The 20,184-nt window shown below is 42.6% G+C and overlaps 1 protein-coding gene across 4 annotated transcripts; it reads left to right on the top strand.

The window, feature by feature from the left end:
• Positions 1-1,550: 1,550 nt before the first annotated feature.
• Positions 1,551-20,012, top strand: fgf13b (fibroblast growth factor 13b). 4 transcript variants are annotated; one of them, XM_046410779.1, is made up of 5 exons: positions 1,551-1,854; positions 12,239-12,349; positions 15,044-15,147; positions 16,351-16,549; positions 18,596-20,012. In XM_046410779.1, the coding sequence occupies exons 1-5, from the start codon at positions 1,806-1,808 to the stop codon at positions 18,733-18,735; spliced, it is 603 nt and encodes a 200-aa protein (XP_046266735.1). In that variant the 5' UTR covers positions 1,551-1,805; the 3' UTR covers positions 18,736-20,012. The 4 variants fall into 4 exon arrangements, with proteins under 4 accessions (XP_046266735.1, XP_046266736.1, XP_046266734.1 ...); XM_046410780.1 differs by lacking the exon at positions 1,551-1,854 and adding an exon at positions 7,595-7,987; XM_046410778.1 differs by lacking the exon at positions 1,551-1,854 and adding an exon at positions 10,715-11,677.
• The last annotated feature ends 172 nt before the right edge of the window (positions 20,013-20,184 follow it).

Below are 20,184 nucleotides of genomic sequence, written 5' to 3'. Positions count from 1 at the left end.
ATTAAGGAAGTCTCACTGAGATCAAAATCTCTTATGAAATAAAGACTAATTACATATACAAAACAATTCAGTCACACACCCAGACAGTAAAAATAAGGACATGAAGAACTTTTTTGTGGGACAGCTTTTGACCTTCAGCTTACAGAAAAACCAGTTGGTGTACAGTAAATACACAACAACATACACAACCTTCCATCTCTGCTTAAAAAGTCTGCATAAACTAGAACTGCTGTAGCAAATTTGTGACCGCTGGAGGCAGAAACAAACAAAACTGGGGCTACTTCCAGCAGGTCGGTCCTGTTGTGCCATACAGCCACTTGATGTAGGTTAGCAGAAGAAACTAAATTTATCTCTGACCCAGCTTGCTCACACTCACATGCTAACAAACTGGATGCTTTAGGATGTGCTTGTCAGATGGTCTTCAACCATACGGTGCTGCAGGCTGCAAGAGAAGAGAAAAGCAAATGTGAAGCTGTAGAAAGACATTAAGCAGAAACATATCATACTGTCATTAAGTTTGTCTCAGAAACAGAGTTGCGTAATGTGATTGTTGCTCTTTAAGATGTCATTGTCAATTTCACCTGTTATTTTACAAGTGGGAGACTATGACTGAGTCAGCAAAGAAAGAGATCTGTAGTGTTATTGTTCTGACATGACAGTGAGGGGACAATCCCATATCAACTTCAAGATAAATTCGCTACACCCAATAAAGCTGTCTTACATAAATGTTGAAGGACACTTCAGATAATCTGAAACACATTCGCAAAGGATAAAATGTAAGTGTATCCTCTTCTTTCCTTGGTGAAAAAGCCATTTTCCAGCACAAATTGATTAAATGATCAATAAGCTGCCTCATTTGCATGGCGTCAGACCGCTGAGTTTGCAGGCGGATCTACTTTTATTGGACTGAAGACAACCTTGTGGACGTGGTGACCCTCTTTCAGTCAGTAACAACTAAAATGCACATCCCACTGTTACACTGCAGACTGGACAGATCACTAGAAGAACGCTTCATTAACGACTCATTAACGTTTGTGATTTATAAATGTGTGGTTTATTAGCACATTGGAGCCACATCCCTTCAGCACTGACCTACTAATACAATTGTAAAGGTAGCATGTTTGTCACTAATGAGAAATCAAGTCTAGTCATACAAATAAGTCACACAAAGTATTAAATAAACTGTGGTCAGTCAAACGTTACTCACTCACCTGCCAACATACATTTTAATAAAACCACAAACGTTATAACGACTACCCATTAAGTCTGCAGGTGTGAATATGTTCATAAAATGATTATGGTGTTTTCGAGAGATGGCTAAAAAGACAAAACATGTGCAATGCTGGCGGAGGGAAGTGTTTCATTAGTGGTTAACTGACCTTTAATGCATTGGTGAATTATTTATCCAGCACAGTTATTTACTGCTTATAAATAAGTGTTCCTTTTATCAAAAGGAACACTTAAGTCTACCAATAACGACTGGTCCTGTACAGGATGTCTGGTTGGGAAGTGAGTGTCATCTTTCTTTGTCCCTAAATGTGCGTGCGCCGTTTTTGCGCGCACACGACAGGCAGCGCTCCCGGTGTCACCGAGGCGCACAGCGGGCTTTAAACAGAGCGGAGCAGCGGAGAGAGCGGCAGAGAGGGACAGAGGGAGAGTGCGAGAGTTGGACTGCTGTGTGAAGAGGGAGGGGGCAGAAAAAAAAATCCGAAGAGGATGAAAAAGTAAAATCCGCGATCCTGCATCTCGCACCTGAAGTTTTATTCATCAGCCACCAGCAGTAGCGGCAGCGGCAGCGGTGCTCCATGAGCGGAAAATCAAAAGGCAAAGAGGATAAAGACCATGCCGCCAAAGGTGAGTGACGATGAACCTGAGACAGATACAAGGAAGGATGTAATCTTTTTGCTCCATCGTTTTGATTTCTTAATTGGCAGATCAAAGGGGAGGTGGGTTCGGTTGAAGCTTTGCTGAGATCAGCACGGTGGACACTTAGTCCCATTGTCCCCACAGCCTGAAAAACACAAACGTTACACACATTTTACACAATGAAATAAAACCACCGGAAACCTGTTCAGATGATCTTAACGCATGCACAGTGTAATCCACGTACTTTGTCAGTCTTTTAGCCTTTAGTCTTTTAGTTTGCAGTTTTACTACAAAAACAAGAGACCCTTTAACCTCCCATGGTGTGCGTTGTGCTTAAGATGAAACGTGTGTCGATCTTGTAACATCGCTAACATAGGATGATATCTCCCACAGAGTGGTTTCTGGCTCTCACACCTAATTTCAGGACACACAGATTCATTTTCCTTCCCTCTGGACAGCAATAAAATTGACGCGCGATGCGCCGCAATGGAAGCTGGGAAATTGTCATTGCCATGGAGACAAAAAAGGGAGTTGCCCGCAAGCTGATCATGCATCATAATATAAGCATGAGACGCGTTCTCATTCACAAGAAAAGCAGAAATGTGCAGCGTGAGGGGATTTTCATGAAAGTGCAGCGAGGCTGATCAAGAAAAATATCTTTTCTACTTTCATAAACAATATTTATTTATCTTATACCCCATTAAAAAACCAAACAACAAAATCTATATCCAAATAGCTTTATCTGAGGTCATGCAGTTGATGTTTCTTTGCACTGGCTGTCCAGGTGGAGGTTTTAGTGTATTCAGCAAAGCATTTTCACAGTAGGAGTTTAATTCACTGTAGAGCTGCTGCCCTCACCGCGCATGTGTGTGCACCGCTGTGCCGCGAGCCAAAAACACTCCCAATAAAGTTTGAAGAGAGCAGCTGACCTTCTCTACAAGAAGAAACTGTGAAAACTGCAGGATAACTGACCCAGTAACTATTACAAATCAGAAAACGACCTTCCATGAACAGTAGTTAAGAAAAAACGAATTAATACAGTACTGAAGTGGATTCACAAGAGCAGGCCTATAGATTAGCTGACGGATTGGTTACACTGTCCCTCATGCTAAACGGAAACAAAGTATAAACAAGTCCCCGTGGGAAGTAACACAGTAATTAATCTTCCATGAGAGGGAAGCTGCCTTCAGGTGGAAGAAATTTCCTGTTTGGTCGTGTTCGTGCAGACCGCAGAGCATAATACAAATGGTTGCAGAGGCAAAGCGCAGTGCAGGTCAACATCATTTCATGGTTTCTTACATTCTTCTTCTTCTGCAAAAACAAACCAGAATTTATGTGATGGAACAGCTTAATGGGATACAGTGCTGCAATGCTAACTGACTTAATGTTGCTATATGCTGGCTATGTGACACAGCCATAGCCCCTGTGGTACAGCTGACATACACAAACATAAACAGCTGAGGCAAACTTCAACACTGGATTTAGTTTGTTTGTAAACCGTATGTCTGTTCACAACCTTGGCAGCTCAATCTGACAGCTGACACTTCACCGTGCAGTACTTTTCCTGGTATGTTTTTTATGTTGTGTTACAGAATTTGGGGGAACTCTAGGTTTAGCTGCGCGCCACCCCTACTACCCATACTATTAAGTATGCCAGAAAAATGTTTTAGCACGTCCCAATACAAAGTATGTCATATGACAATTTCCAAAAATTCCAGGGTTTTCTACTGTACCTGGTCGCATTTTGCAGCATATGAGTGACAGACAGGTGACAGGTGCATTTGAGTGGAGGTACCAGAGTGAATATCTGATACATTAACAGTGATGGATGTATGACAGAGAGAGTCAAAGTTCAAGGCTTGATGTAATGACAAAGTAGCACATCCCCGTTGTATGCATATTGCTTGTCCCCCTGAGGCATTCCAAAACTCTGAGAGTGAGATTTATGCTTTATCTGAAGTATTTTTCAGTTTTACAAGAGATAAAATTTGTAGGTCAAAGACTAACTGGTTCATTTGGCAAATTTACATTTGCTGAGCTGCCATCCTCTGTTACAAAAGCAGCACATAGCAGTTCTATGGGAGCTTCCGAGAAGGTCTCCCACACAGATGATGAGACAGCTTGGCAATGAGCTCGGTTAAAGCATTGCAAATAGGTAATCACTAAACGGAAATAATAAAAAGTGCACCCAAAGATGATGCTTCAAGAGAGCCTTTGAGGAGTGGATAAAAAGGCTGGACGTAACACTGTCAGCTTAACCTCAACTGCAATAGAATATCAGGAGGGGTTACAACAGAATGTTACTGGTTCCTGAATGGCAATAAACTTTATTTATGGTCACGTTTACTCATAAAGCACCTTTAAAAGATACAAAGCGAACAAATCAACAGAAAAAGCAATAAAACCAAGCCAATAAACAAGCGGAGTGATTTATAAGATGATAAATCCACTGAGAGGGCACAACAATAATAACCTCTGCACACCATCACGGATTCCAATACAGTCGGTCCTGTAATAAATCCTGCCTTAGTGAGATTTGTGATTTGTTTTTTAAGTCAACTCTGAGGCAAAGGTGATTTGTAGTGTCTCCAGTGAAAGTGAACCAAATATTAGACTTTTTACTATAATGCAGCATGGGACGACTTCACCGTAAAGTAAAGCCTCAAAATGAGCCATTGTTTGAACTAAAACTCAACATTTTAAGTCAGGCAGTATTTGCTGAGGCGTGTACAGGTGTCTCTATATTTGCACAGTCTATTGCAAGTTTGATTCAAAAGAGCATTTCTTCCAAATGGAATTGGTTATCTAGTTTTTAGTAAGTTGTCACACTTCAGAATAAATTTATTTAAAGTGTTTCATGAAAAAAATGGCCAAATTCATTACACTGAACAGACTGATTAAAAGAACATGAAACACAGACACAAAAGACTCCAGCAGTGTTTGCTATTTTAATAGTTGAAATAAATCAAGTCTGTTGTACTTTTTTCTTAATTAATGACTCACTCTTGGGTGGAGAGACATGCAGGGTTATATGTCACCTTGTACTGTTCTGTGTATAATAATGGTGGCATTAAGGATTAAGTTTGAGGTAGAACACGAACTCATTAACATCTTGTTCTCGAAGAGATTTGGCTTATAAATGTGTGTGAGTGTGTGTGTGTGTGTGTGTGTGTGTGTTGGGGGGGGTGGGGTGGGGCTTTCAAACAGGCTAAGCAGCCAGACAGGATTCACCACAGAGACGCTGTTGTTCATTAACTCTAATTGTGACACAGCAATATGGCAGCAAAGGTCAACGCTGTACAGCAATTAAGGCCCATCCAGTATATCACAGAACCACATCTGATGTTTCACTGATGTGATGATGTCAGCATTTAGTCCAGCAATACCGGACTAGAAGCACGAACGAGCACAAAACTTATCTGACTGTCTACATATTTTTATTCATAACATTTAAATAGGAATGCATGATGTAGATCAGGCCGATATATTATTGGCTCGATGATGGGAAATTTGTATGATCGGTTCAAATGAAATGACATCTGATAGAACTAAAGAAGATGAATAAGAAGAAGGCTGGATCCAAACTTTTCACTGCTCTCGTAGACTTGCGGACTTTGTTGAAAGTGCCGAGGGCTGTCCAAACCCCATAATCCAATCCAGTCCACAAAGTCCCTCAAGCAGACACTCTGCAGTCTTCCAGGAAGTCCACTCAGTGTGCAGACTTCAACGGATTTAGTTACCCACAATTCATAGCTCTACAAATGTGATGCTGTGGTTTTTCCAATTCCCAAAAAGAACTCCCTGGCACATCTCAGTCTCCAAGTCCATCGGGTTGACATTTGGATTCAGCCAAAGAAGAAGAAGAGGAAGAGGAACAACATTAAGTGCTGCATGCACAATCATGACATCAAACTGCTCCATCTGGGTAGATTACAGTTAGTCGTGGCTCCTGGCAACAACAAACTGGGACTTCTGAGAGTCTCAATAAAAATATATGTATGATGGAGAGTTCTCAACACAACAAAACTTTTTCTCTGCAGTCATCCAGTAGAACACCAGTTCTACCAGTACATCTGATTGTTATTATAGGAAGTGATACTGTTCTGATTCACATTCACTGTTTCGACAACCCTCAAATTTTCCATTCTTTGACAATATGGCGCCATCTAGTGGCGAATCATTTAAATTACTATGACTGAATGAATCAGTCGATTGTCTCTAAATCTGAAAGGAAACAAGAGAGAGTGCTTTTTTAAAAAAGAAATAGACTGTAGTGATTGGATACTGGCTACCTGCCCAGGCAGTTGGCCTTGGAACTTTTGACAAAACATACCTGCTGGCATCTTTGCAGTCTGCTATTTCAAGCCAAGGCTACAAAGATATTTTGGGAGAGGTGATGTGTTCAGTTCAGTTGAAACAAATGGAGGAATGAAAGAAAGACAGAAACACAGTGAAACACAGGCACAAAGTGACCCAGTCAGTCCATCCTCTTGATCTAATGGAGTTATTTCCTCATCTCAGGAAGTCATTGTATCATGATACAATTACATGGGCGAAATCAACAATAACGTTGTTTCCCAGAAAAGGGTGTGTTTTGCAGCGCCACCGAGATTTGGAAAAATCCAGAATGAGAAGCAGCACATTTATTCCCAGGATAACTTTGATGTTTCCTCCTCTAGAAGCTTTACTTTTCAAGTTGCTGAGTGTGCATGTTGTCCAGCAACATCCTGCTTTGCTGCCTTTTACAGGCTCCCACCCTGCAGTATTGAGGACATTCTGCAATCTGTAATAATTTCTATATTGTCTCAGTAGTATGGATGGTGCAGTGTTTTAACAGGCTGCTTCACAGGAAGCACGGTAACAGCACAACAGTGTAATGGGTTGATAATATAGAGCTGTGTGTGGCTGTGGAAGGTTTGTGTGTAATTCGGGACTGGCAGCATTACTCTGAGTGTGGTTACTCTATAATGTGCTGTGATGGTACGCACTGAGGACAATCTACAGACCCACTGAGTCAAGGCCATTAGATGTGTGTATGTGTGTGTGTGTATGTGCATGTCTGTGTATGTGTATGTGTGTGCATGCAGCGTAAGTTTGCCTCTACTTTAAAAGTCCTTCAGATCAAGGACATTTCATTGGTTCTTGCTTCTTTCCAAAGTGTCTGATGAGGGTTATAACTTGTATTTGTTTATTATTATAAGCCTTAACATGCAGGATCCCCTTAAGTATTATGTCATTTAAACTATCTTATTTCAGTGTGAGAGCGTTGTATATGATCTTGTGCCAGCTTTTACTCTACCATTAAACTGTTTCATCAAGTGGAAATACAAAGAAAAAGACAAGATGCCCAACATTGGTTCCACCTTCTTTGCTGCTGCTTATTCAATATTATATGCAATTGGATTGTTGGTAGTGGAAAACACGTATTTTGATGCTATCTTCCATACTTCTTATGACTATTTTTAACGTTCAATAGATTAAGTGATTCATCAGTCGATCAAGAACATAATCAGCATGCTAACTGCTGATGTGAGTAATACATAAAGCAATTAATAGTGTGTACTGACACTGACAAGTTAGAAGATTCTTAAGGTACACACACAAAAAACACAATCTGGCAAGGAGAAATGCATGGCTATCAGGTTTAGGTTGGTCAGGTTTTGGATACTGGGAGTACTTATTTTTAGGGTCATGGGAGACCTGTAGAGTCCTAACGTCTCCAGTATTGTCCCCTGACATTTAATCTGCTTTCAGAGACAGTTACACTTCTGTCCCACTCCAACTCCCTCACACACACGCTGCATCCTCCATAGACCCTTGGATTTGGGATCGGCCTCCTGGCTCCCGCCTTCCCTTATTGTGCCAGATCAGCGGGGCCTTGAGATGAATCATTAATGACCGGTTCCAACTGCTTAATGGCCTCTAATGTTCTGTAATGATCTCCCGTCAACGCCATGTGCGCGGCCCTAATGGATCCAAAGCCGTGGAGAATTCTCTGGTTTGAACTTCGGCAATTCCTCCTCTTTTCGTCGAGCAGCAGGAAGTGCGAAAAGCCATGAGCACAAAGCTCCGGAGCTCCACGGGCGCAGCATGAGTTTCCCTATCCGCCGATCGACCTCAGGTAGGACCGGTCTGAAATAACAAGGTTTGACCCGGACTGTGGTAATCTTGTTTGGAAATTCTTGAAGGCAACTGAACAAATATTAGCACAACTCTGTGTATGGCTTTAGGGATATTTATAGCGCAGAAGGGATAACACATAGTCTCAATATAAAGTCTCTAAATTCTTTCATGATAATCTGTTGATGCTTTTGCCGACAAAAACAGCCAGTTCTTGACTTTTAATATTTCTATTTTATATTTTTATAGAGTTTAGTTTCATATACTTTTTGTAAAGTGGGGAAAAACGTTTTTTTTTTGTTTTTAAGCCAATTAAAAGTTGAAGCTCGCTGTCCGTTGTGCTGAAAGCAGGGCCGGGCGCGCCCTTTTTGCTTTTATTAGGAACTTGCTTATTCTTCTGTATCCTTCGCGTCCTTCGGAATAAATTCATCTCTAAAGCATTTCTGTAACTGATATCCCGAACTTGTATGGCCTCCAAGCTCTGAGGACCAAACTTTAAACAGAAAACAATTTCGGTTCACTTTGGTGAATAAATAGTTTAATTGACTCAATATGAGTTGAAACCAACACCGCCGGAGACCCTCAACAATAATAATAATACTTATTATTAAAATAAATCTCAGGCTTTGAACTCGGACTCATCATCACCTGCTCTGCCAAAATAAGATCAGTCGAAATAACTTGTTTTAACTAAAATAGCTCCAGAACCATCTTTAACGGATGTGGCACACAGTTCACCGCTGCGTTTGATGGTTTTCTTTCCGAAGGCCTCGGCGGTTTGTTGCAAAGTGTTTCACTGTGTTAGGAATCCTGCTTGTTGCTGCTGGTTTCTGTCGGCTGATTACACCCTAACTGGCATTCATGGTCAGCCTGAGAATCACCCACATTAGGCTTCTCTCTGGATATTTGCTCTAACTATACTGTAGTGCAGTCGTGTAATGTATACGGTTGTCACATTACTGCAGCATGCAGGGGGCGCTACGGAGCTCCAATCTATTTTAGTTAAGAGAGACAACCACTTTTTTGTTTTATCTTAAATCCTTCTGTCCCTTTGAGGGTAAATGTGTGTTTCTGTTTCTTATTTCTTCAGAAATGAATCAAGATATTGTTATTTTAAATCCTGGAAACAAATCCTTCGACTTGTGCTTATTTGTTTGGTCTCTCTGTTGATGCACTTATTGATTTATTTGTTTTCTGTGACATTTCAGTTTGCAGCTCTTTTGATTTAAGAGTGGGAAGAGTGAGAAAGGGTGGTTGCATCTGGTTTGTTTTTCCTGCTGCTTGTATTTGCACATTATGCTCCTTTCTATCTCTTGTTTGTGTGGCTTTTGCTTTTAGGGCCATGTGTGGTGTTTAAAAGCAAGGATCTCATAAATAAAAGATGAAGGACTAGCTGAAGCTCGCAGTTGTTTCCTTACAGTGGGCACACGTGTTTGCTTAATTTTGATGTTTTAGATCACAGATTTGCTATGAAATTTTGCATGGCTGAAGGGTCGTCTCTCCTGCACAGCACGTGGGCTGAGCTGTAACACCTAAACTATATTTATCTGTATATTTACAAGGATCTTACCTAACCAGAGGGCCAAAAGCGTAACGTCAACTCCTTCAGCCAAGGACAAAGGCTAAAGTCTCCACTTCAGTGACCGAGTCCTGACCCCAGTTCCTGTCCACGGTCCATCACTTTCTCCTTCACCCATTGGCTCATTCTCACAGCAGGCTACAACTTACTGGTTTGCCTCCTCTTCAGTCACGTAATTTACTGCTCACCACATCCTCTCGCTCTCCAGCGGTCGATTTTCACTACCTTTTCCCACAAGCGAACGGCATACGCTGGCTCTGCCTGCCGCTCTGCGCCAGGCGCCACAGGTCGACCTCTCCTGTGAGTCAGTCAGCTCTTTGTTCACTTGCCTCATCTTCCTCAAGACCCAGTGGAGTTGCAGTTGCCATGCGCCATTGCAGCAGTATGTGGCGCTGACAGCTGTGCATCTGTCTCCCTGTGGGGGCTGCCTGCGGCCGGCAGACACGCATGAGTTGGCTGATTGCTGCTGAACGTGTTGAACCTGCTCTGGTGCGAAGGCAAAGGCAACGTCTCAGAAAATGACACAGTTCACTCGGACTGAAGAGCTGCCTCCGTTATTCACATCCTTCCTGCACGCTGCAGCTTTTCAGCAGTGGTGAACCTCTGCACCACAAGAAGATGAGAGCCCCTCCTTTCTCCCTCCCTCCCTCTCTTTCTCCACTTTGTCTCTCTCACACACTCTCTCCAGGTCTCAGCCACTTCATTTACCTTGCTTCATTTTTATTCCTCTTATCCCCTCATTCCTCCTCACATATGTAGGATTTCCCTCCCTTTTCTCTTTTCTCTCTCTCTCCCTCTCTCACTCACACAATCAATACTGTATTTCTCTCATTCTTTTTCCTCTCTTCACTTTATCCTCCCCACTTTCATTCATCATTCTCTCTCTCCTGTCTCTCTCTCACACACAGGCACACTCAATATCTCATTTTCTCCCCCCTCCTCTTCCATTATTCCTCCCCTCATTCATTCACCTGTCAGTCTCAAGGCTCCTTCTAATTTCACTGTTTATTTTCTCCTCCTGCATTTCTCTGCCTATCACGTTCAGTCTAACATGTAAATATCATGCCACGTGGGGTGCAGGGCTACAGGTGCCCTATGAGAAAGGGCTGCCCTCCCCACCTCAAACCCACCCACTCCCGAGACACACACACACACACACACACACACACAGAGGCACAACACGTTCACACATACATCCACACGTCCACCCCCTCAACACCCCCCGCCTCCTCGTTCTTCTTCCTCGGGGCGGGCAGGGCTGCAGCAGTTTTATGAACGGCACGGCTGCATCATGCTCCCTTTCCCCAACCAGCCCCGAGCTGTTTCATTGACAAACATTCCGGTTGCTGCATTTCTGTCACGGACAGCATCGAGGAGCGGAGCATCACCGGGGGAGCTGTGCAGAGCAGCAGCAGCAGCAGCAGCAGCAGCAGAGGAGGCACCAGCAGCAGCTGCAGTGATCATCAACAAAACCCTCCTGTGTCGTTCGCACCAGCTCCCAAGCTGTTGATTCGCGACCCGGACTGGATCCTCACGCACCCCCTCTCACCCCCCTCCACGCTCTCTGGGGAGAGAGCCAGAAGAATCACCCGAGGGTGGGGAGCAGACAGCTTTTGCCACTCAGACTCCTCTGGGGGCTGTGAGGCGGTGTCGTTAACGCGCACTCACAGGAAGATTACTGGATTTGTTTAACGACTTCCATGAAGCGCCCAGACGCACCGATGGAGGATTCTGGACGCTTTTTAAAATCACGGATGTCTGCGAGACTGCAGCGGCCGGTGTGTGATGCGAACTGAGTCGTGGGTGGTGTAGACCCCCTCCCCGCACCTCACACACCCCCATCGCCTTTTCCGCGAACCCCACTCCCTCCAACCGGGACGCACAGCCTTGTTTCACTCCACCGGGGGAACATGTCCCGGGCAGCGGCTATCGCCAGCTCCTTGATCCGCCAAAAGCGGCAGGCAAGGGAGCGGGAGAAGGCGAACGCCTGCCGCGGCAGCGGCAGCCCAAGCAACAGCAAAGGCACAAACGAGAAGCCGAGCAAACTGAACGTGTTCTCGCGTGTCAAATTGTTTGGATCGAGGAAGAAACGGAAGAGAAGGCGACCACCAGGTCTGAGAGTCGGGGAGAGAAAAGTAGCCTCGGGCTGCACCACCACCTCAGCCATCCTCACCATCACCAGCAGCAGCAGCAGCAGCAGCAGCATTACCATCATCACCATCAACCAACACCATTTTTCTCTCATCACTAATGCTGGTCCTTCCACACTTCATCATTGATCACCCTCTGGATAGACTCCTCCTGGCAGAGGCTCAGGAATTAATCCTGTTGCATGACACCACAAACATCTCATGTGAATAACTTTGTATTGCTCCACAGCAAAGTGTTGTAGCGGCATGTGTGAGTGATAGCTGATGAAGATCTGAGGAAAACAGGATCCTAATCTGAGCAATACTCTCTTAGCATCACCTTACATCTGTCAATTATTCTTTTATTTTAGTGTGCGCAGAGGTCAGGGATCGATATTGGGCCCTCGAGGCCCAGTGATTGGAAATATATATAGAGCCTCTCCTCCTCCTCTGACACTTCCGGCTTGTTGGAGACTGCTCGATTTGATCACATGACAATAATAAGGAATGAATGCAGTTAATGTGTCTCCTCTTCTCCTCTCAGAGCCCCAGTTAAAGGGCATTGTGACCAGGCTTTCCAGTCGCCAGGGCTTCCAGCTGCAGATGCAGCCTGATGGCACCATTGATGGAACCAAGGATGAAGACAGCACCTACGGTAAGTCAAACTTAGTCAAACTGTAAGTCAAACTGGCATTCCACATTTTTCTGTATTTGTTGATGTTTTTCCTTTTCCCTTCTATTTCAAAAATCAACTTGGTCTACAATGAACAGTTATTGTGATTGTCTATTAATCTGCCAAATAAGTGATTGTTAGTTTTGACGAGACGACGTCCATCATAGTTTCCCAAAGGTCAAATTGACATTTTCAAATTGCTTATTTTATCTGATCAGCAGAACAAAAACCCTAAGATATTCAGCTTACCGTCATATATGACAATAAGCATGAAATAACTGCATTTGAGAAACTGGAACAAGCAAATGTTTTGCATTATTGCATGTAAAAATGTCTCAGAAATTATAATTAGAGTTTTTGTGATTAATTTTCTCTCGATCGATGCGGGTAACAACAAAGACAGACTTTAAAATGCATGTGAGCTGCTTTTCTGTCCTGGTATAAAGAAAATAAAGTGAAAAAAATGTGAGAAAAATTATATTTAATGTTTTCTGTACATAGGAAAGATAATATATTAACACAGGTTGAATCATCACTTTAGGATCTTAAGAGCTTATACAGTAAAGGAAGACAACAGAAGCTTCATGGAACATTGCAACATATTGAAGCTTCAGTATCTGGCAAGGCCTGATTCAGTTTAACTCCCATAGACCCACATTGGAGTTATCACTCAAAACCAGTTTAAATCCAATTAATTGATAAACGTCACTCTGTGGAAAGCTGATTTTAACTCAGTCGCTCAAGGCCTGCAACAGCACACTGGTGCAGGCTCTTCCCCCAGACGTCACACGGCAACATGGCAATCGCTCTGTGTTAAATGTTCCAAGAATTTGATTCAGTATCCACAGGATGCACAGTGCAGTGTTCAACTGTGACATAATGAAAGGTTGAACTGGACCAGCGAACACATTTTCCCTCACTGGCTCTGTCTCATTCTCCTCCTCGCACGCACAAACGCACAGGCTGCAACGTGTGATTGATACGGCTAATTCAATTCTGTTGTTGTGGTCCAGACAGCAATCGCTCTCCTTCTCGGCCACGGTTGGTGTTGCCAGCATCTCTTATTAATCTCTGCCACTCCTCAGGCCACCAACTGTTGTGTACGAAGAGAAAGACGTGGCTACAAAGGAAGCGTGTTTCTTTAATTAGATGATTACGTGGTGTATATACATCATGTAAACGCCTACCTACACCAAACCAGTCAACCGTGAATGGATTTGAATGGATAATCCATGTAATCCACATCTCAGTATAACCACAGTCATTATAAAGAGCATGGTTGGCTAAATGAGTATAATTAAACAAGGACCTGACTCATCAAACCATGCAGAATAATGATGTTGCCGCTACAGAGCTTTTACTGTAGAAACACATAAGTAACTTTTTTTTTAGCTGGCACCTGCTGAATGCAAAACACCAGGGAACACAACAATAAGGAAAAATACGACTGATAGCATCAGTGCTGTCAGTGATGTAACTTGTGTGATGCACCCCATTAAATGATGGAGTTGCAAAGCTTTATCTGTTCATCCAACATGCCTGGAAATTCCTTTAAATTGGATCAGGCAGTCCGCTGCTCCAGCGTTGCATTCACTGTCACGTATTAAGACCGCTGAACCCAAACAGCTCAACATTCTTTCAATGTACAGCATGTAATTTCTGCCACTGAGATCCTCAATCCAAAAAGCAAAAGATTTAGTTTGATGATGTAGTGAAGCGGCGCACCTGGAAGAAGATAACCTTAAAGACTTTGAGCCCATAGAGCTGTCTGCCAAAAAAGAGCTGTCCGCCAGAAAGCCCTCTCTGCCAAATAAGAGAAGCCAACATGGGGCCTTGGGTGAGTAGGTGTTACACAGGACTCTCACCCACGAGACTGGAGTTCATTGGTTTTATTTTTAGCTCACAAAAATACTTTGTTAGGTTTAGGGAACAAAAATACTTGGATATGTTTTAGAGAACATCATGGTTTGGGTTAGAAATGGATCCTTTTACGACATTAAACACGTGTTACAGAGAGTTCCCTGGAAGCAAGTCTTTTGACTAAAACAGAAATGTGCACAAATGAGGAAACAAGTTAAAGTTTTATTCGTGTTAACAGGAAATAGTTGATAGATCAGTTATGTCACTCACTACATTGTAAACTGAATCTGCTTTTGGACTGTTGCTCAGACTAAACAAGCCGTTTGAGTTTGGGAAATCATGATGGGCATTTTTCACTACCTTCTGACATTTCGTATGTGACACTAATAGAAACAATAGCTGACAGATTAGGTGATAGTGCAGTCTTTACTTACAGGAATATTTTGGTTTATGCTAGTAGAAATAGCTTTGATTTTGTGGCTTAGTCACAGCTCTGCCAAATGTACAACAAACCCTTCTTTGATGTGTGACTTTAGATCATTCTCACCCTTTCTTTCAGCCACTTAATATCAGACTTTAAATCATTGCTGTAACTCGGTAGCCTTAGCACCTGAGTGACCTTGTAAAATTCCTGTCTGTGGCAGAATGAGAGTGTTATTATTCCAGATGCTACATCGACATTAACAGAGCTGTTTTTCTCTCTCCGGTTTCCTCTGTGATCACTGTGTGAGTGTGCATTTGTTTCGCTGTGTGTGCTTGTGTGTTTATTGCGTTTACGTGTGTGAATTTTTGTTGGTTTTGTGTGTGCACACGTAGCCGTTTTCAACTTGATCCCTGTGGGGCTTCGTGTGGTGGCCATCCAGGGTGTCCAGACCAAACTGTATCTGGCGATGAACAACGAAGGCTTTCTCTACACCTCCGTAGGTCAACTCACACTCACATCATCATCATCATCATCATCATCACCATTACGCACCATTAGAGGCTAAAATCTCTGCTTTGGGTCAGTTTGAGTAATGAAGCAGCAGAATTTCAGTGCGACCAGTCTCATTATCATCCTATCATCACATCAATACTTTAACTACCGTGTTGCTTTGTGAGTCAGCTGCCACTATGTGCTAATCCAGTGTCTGAGCCTCCCTCATGTATCTACTGATATTGTGGCTTGTGAGGATTGATTTCATCCTCCTTCCTCCTGTTGTTGGTCTACCTTCAGTCATTCTTTAATTGGTAGATTACTTTATGACCATTTACACATGGCTCCTGAAATTTGCTTTATGACTTTCTCAGATAGATTTACGCATGCATCCACCACTGTGCATTAATTTTCTCGGGTCAGAAGGCAGCGTCGGCTGCAGTGCAGAGCCTTATGTGCCTCACTTTAGCTCTTGAGTGGCGATGGTGGGTGGCATAGATGCAATAACAAAAGAGAATCAACAAAAATAACACTCACTTCCAGCAATGTAAACAAGACTGTGAGACTGAAAGATGAAAACTAACACCTCAATGTAATATCATCCACATTGCTACGCCCTTGCAGGCATGTATGCCACCTCCATATCTGGCCCATCTTCTTGCTTTAGGTTGTCTTGGTTTCAGTGACCTCATAGTGATATCATTCATTTTATTTTCTCACCTGATGTTAAGTGCTGACTAGTTTGAACAGGATTTGTTTGAAGATTATACATACACAAAACTTAATCAAAATTCATACAAGATTAATGAGCGACAGAGAGAAAGAGAATCCTTTCTGTATCTTTGGGCACCATCTTTCTCTCAGTGGGCTGGTTGGTATTCAAGGGAGTAGCCGGTTGCTATGGAGATGCAGGAATAAGGAAATGCAAATGTCAGCTGTCCTAAGTTGGTGCAGTTTGTTCTCAGAGACTACAGCCTGGCCGACATAATGATTCAAAGAGCGGACCAACTGATGGATGAATACACTGATGGCAATATGGAGGAATGATTGAGCACTTTTTAATGGTGTTGCCATTACAAACTCATATTGTCTGTGAATCCTGGTCTCCTCTGTGGCTAACGCCCCAACCTCTCCACGCCTACTTAATCACCTTCTTGTCTTCTTTTTTTCATGATTTGTTGTAATATCTATCACATTCTGCACTCAGGAACATTTTACGCCGGAGTGCAAGTTCAAGGAGTCAGTGTTTGAGAACTACTACGTCACCTACTCCTCCATGCTGTACCGGCAGCAGTCCTCGGGTCGGGCTTGGTACCTGGGACTCAACAAGGAGGGTGGAATTATGAAGGGGAACCACGTCAAGAAGAACAAGGCTGCTGCACATTTCATACCGAAACCACTCAAAGGTGAGACTAGAAGGGGAGAAATCTGTGCTAAACCTCTTATAGTTTCTCTGAGCTTAAAGCTCAGTTTATAATATCACAACTAGTTTGGAAGCCAAATCAGGCTTTACACAGAATGGACATCTTGTGTGTGTAATAGTTAATCTTTTTAAATGAAACATATTTGCATATTTGTAGAATATGGATTTTCCAATTAGAGAAAATGAGTAGGTGTATTTTTTTTAGGATTTGCAAGCAGTTTTTTTTTTGTCAAAAATTTCTCTATCATATTAAATATTCGTGAGTAAACCTGCAGAAATCAGATTTAAAGCTCAAACGCATAACAAACACCTTAGGTGTTACTCACTAAGAGATTAAAAGAGTGCTGCACAGATTTAGCATTGCGTTCCTTTTATATTTTTGTACTTAAAAGTGTCAGTACTTTTGAAATTAGTATGCAGAAATGTAATTCCATGCCTTCTTCTTCATGGTTAAAACCTGCCATCGCCATTATTAGATAAGGAGCAGGCTACAGAGGTGACTTCACTTCTTCTAACTCCACACCCATAGTTTTTGTTTTCTTCAGCTCAAACCAACATTTACTCAAGTGACATCACTTGAGGCAATTTATCAGTCTTCATGCAGCTCCCTCTGGAAACACAAAAGGGTTTAAACTGTTTCACAGACCTTAGTACTCAGACAAGGCATTGTAAATAGCCGTTGTGTAAATAAAGAGCTGCAAGACTGTCAGCACATTTTGATTTAAATACTGTAGAAATTTATAGCATCTCATTTTTACATCTGAGCCCTACCAACTTCACAATACTGAATAAAGCAAGAACAAAAGCAGGAATAGAGAAATATGTTACGCTAACCAAATTATTTTCTGCCAATTTTGCCAGCAAACGAAGGCATCGTTGATCTGGGATCCTATCTTTCACAGCAGAGGGTTTATTGAGAAATGGTTTTTCCAGCTCTTTAAAAAACAGAGGATCTTTAAATATTCCTGATTAAATAAACAACAATCGACATTAATGTTCAAAAAACTAATCTGCTTCATCAGCTCTCCATGGGTGTGCTGTGATCAGATTTCACTGACGGTGGCATCTCCCTGGCAACATTAGGAAACTACTGTCATCAGACTTTGGCTGTTATTTTGCTTAAAGTTGGGGTTGGTAACATTGGGGAAATCAGCAAGAGTCAGTCCTCTGAAATATGCTGTCTACACTGACTGAAGGTAGCCAGACAGGAAGGCCATACTGCAGACCTGTTACAATTTAAACCAGTTGTACCTGCCAGGCAAAAATCAAATACTGCTCTTATGTCTCATATGTGAAAGGACCCCGTCAAGTACTTTAGTGTGAGAGATGGCTGTTTCCGTTGAAAAGGCTCTAAAAATCCACTTTGCACCTGCCCAGCGCCAAACAGCAGAAAGACAAAGTTAGTGACTAGAGGATGAACGTAGAAGAAGATCAGGTATCTCCTTAAGAAATTAGAGGAGAGCAAAACAAATTTAAAAGAAGAGTGAAAATTGGAATTACATTCATCAGATGGACTCCAAATGAATGCCAATGTTGCTCCATACCTGCTGTGTGTGTGGAAATAGGCAATTGTTTGCTACCAGACTTGCAACCTAAATTTATGTTAATGTTATTGGTGCATTATAGTTTGTTTCTGCTGTGTCCAAGTGGGCAAAAAAAAAAAAAAATAGGTATCACAGGTTTAAAGGAAAATAAATCAGTGCTTTTCTGAAAGAACACTTTGTTTTATCATTGTTTATTTTATGCTGATAAAAGACTGGATATTACCATTACTCATGTTTTTTTTTTTTTTTGGATTATTACATAGCAATTTAAAACTTAGAAAACTTAGCTTAGTATTGTAGTAATTACCCTTTGACGTTCCAAAAGTCAGATCTTGTTCTGAAACCAGAATGAGTTGACATAGGAGAACTAAATGAACCAAACTGCCTGAACAAGGCGTGCATACCAACAAGAACAACAGCTTAATATTGCAATTAATGATTCTTGTGTTGTGTGTGTGTGTGTGTGTGTGTGTGTGTGTCTACAGTGGCTATGTATAGGGAGCCGTCCCTCCATGACCTGACAGAACTCTCACGGTCAGGCAGCGGCACACCGACCAAGAGTCGCAGTGCATCGGCCCTGCTCAATGGTGGAGGGAAGTCGCCCAGCAACAATGACTTATCCTAGCCCCCCACCCCTCATACTTCACACACTTTGCACTCACACACACACACACACTCAAACTCTCTCTCTCACACACGTGCACACACACACACACACACACACACACACAGATCTCAGGCCGACATGCCCACACATGAGGCTGGTGAAGGGTAGGAGGAGGCGAGGAGAAAATGGAGGACAGGAATGTGTTCTTCCACTCAACGGAGCCCACTGTGACTGACTGTGATGTAAATAAATCAAGGACAATCAATCCATCTGGCTCTGCTGCTCTGGTCTGCAGAGGGACAGGACTTGTGAATCCCTTCCCTTGACTACTCTTCCTGCTGTATCATAACCTGAGAGAACAAGGGAGGGAGAGAAAGAGTGATCAAGAGCTTCAGTCAGTCAGTCACGTAGTCAGATAAACAGACTGTTACAGAGAACCAAAGAGCCCAAGTATTAACTAACTAAGTTACTGCAGTGAAAAGGAAAATGGCAAGAAAGCTACAGAGTGACAAAGGAAGGAAGGAAGTCCCTATCTATTCTACCGTACGCTATGTTTACACAGAGCTCATGGGGTTAAGTCATATTTTTAAAAACGACGAACGTATTCCTTGTACATTATGAGGACAGATCATTTGTTTGCATGCAGGTGCGCCTGTGTGTGTGTGTGTGTGTGTGTGTGTGTGTGTGTGTGTGTGTTTGAGTGTGAGTGGTCAAGTACACGCAGTGCTTACAGGAGGATTGTTGTTGTTTGTGTGCGAATGTGTGTGTGTGTGTGTGTGTGTGTGTGTGAGGGCGAGTGTATGTGCGCACGCATGTGTCTGGGGGGGATTTTACCTTTTTAAGATCTGTTGTATATCAGCCAAACCTCCTGAGGGCTTTAGCAGGTTAAAATAAGGTTTACTGTATATGCTTCCATGCCTACTTCTTACAAGCAATGCTGTTGTTTATCTTTCCGTTTGTTGTTGTTGTCCCTTGCTGTTTGTTTGTTTGCTGTTGCATGGAAGCTTGTGGACCTCTGCTCAGTAGCAGCATGCCGAAGGTCCTTTTATCTGGTCTTGCGTGTTCTTGGCCAAAAAGAGAACACTAGTGAGCCAATAGTGTCATACCAGAACACTAGTGAACCAATATGAGGGTATTGGAACACTTACTGGACCAATAGTATTGCACCAGAACATGAGTGGACCAATGGTGTTGGACCAGAACCAGTTTAACCAATGGGAGCACAGATTATCTTAATATTTTGGTTCCTGCTGTGGACAAACTAGAAATGCACTAAATAAACTCTTTCTAAAGAAGTTAAAGACTGACTTGTTTTGTTTTGTTGACCCCCCCCCCCCTCCCTCTATGTGCTCCGTGATTGGTGTCATGTTGAATTGCTTTCAGGCTAGTTTGTGATTGGAGATAAAGTCAACAGTGTGAGATAGAAAACTGCTGCTGCACTGCTCAGGTTTAAAGTGCTGGTTCATA

This window comes from Scatophagus argus, chromosome 14 (assembly GCF_020382885.2).
Source record: "Scatophagus argus isolate fScaArg1 chromosome 14, fScaArg1.pri, whole genome shotgun sequence".
Taxonomy (NCBI): domain Eukaryota; kingdom Metazoa; phylum Chordata; class Actinopteri; family Scatophagidae; genus Scatophagus; species Scatophagus argus.
The sequence above is the reverse complement of the archived record's forward strand: the minus strand, read 5'-3'. Positions and strand labels throughout refer to the sequence as shown.

Coding starts and splice junctions, on each gene's coding strand:
- fgf13b (XM_046410778.1), top strand. CDS start 11,476: ATGTCCCGGGCAGCGGCTATCGCCAGCTCCTTGATCCGCCAAAAGCGG. Junction 11,678..12,238: donor GAAGAGAAGGCGACCACCAG/GTCTGAGAGTCG, acceptor TTCTCCTCTCAG/AGCCCCAGTTAAAGGGCATT. Junction 12,350..15,043: donor GGATGAAGACAGCACCTACG/GTAAGTCAAACT, acceptor GTGCACACGTAG/CCGTTTTCAACTTGATCCCT.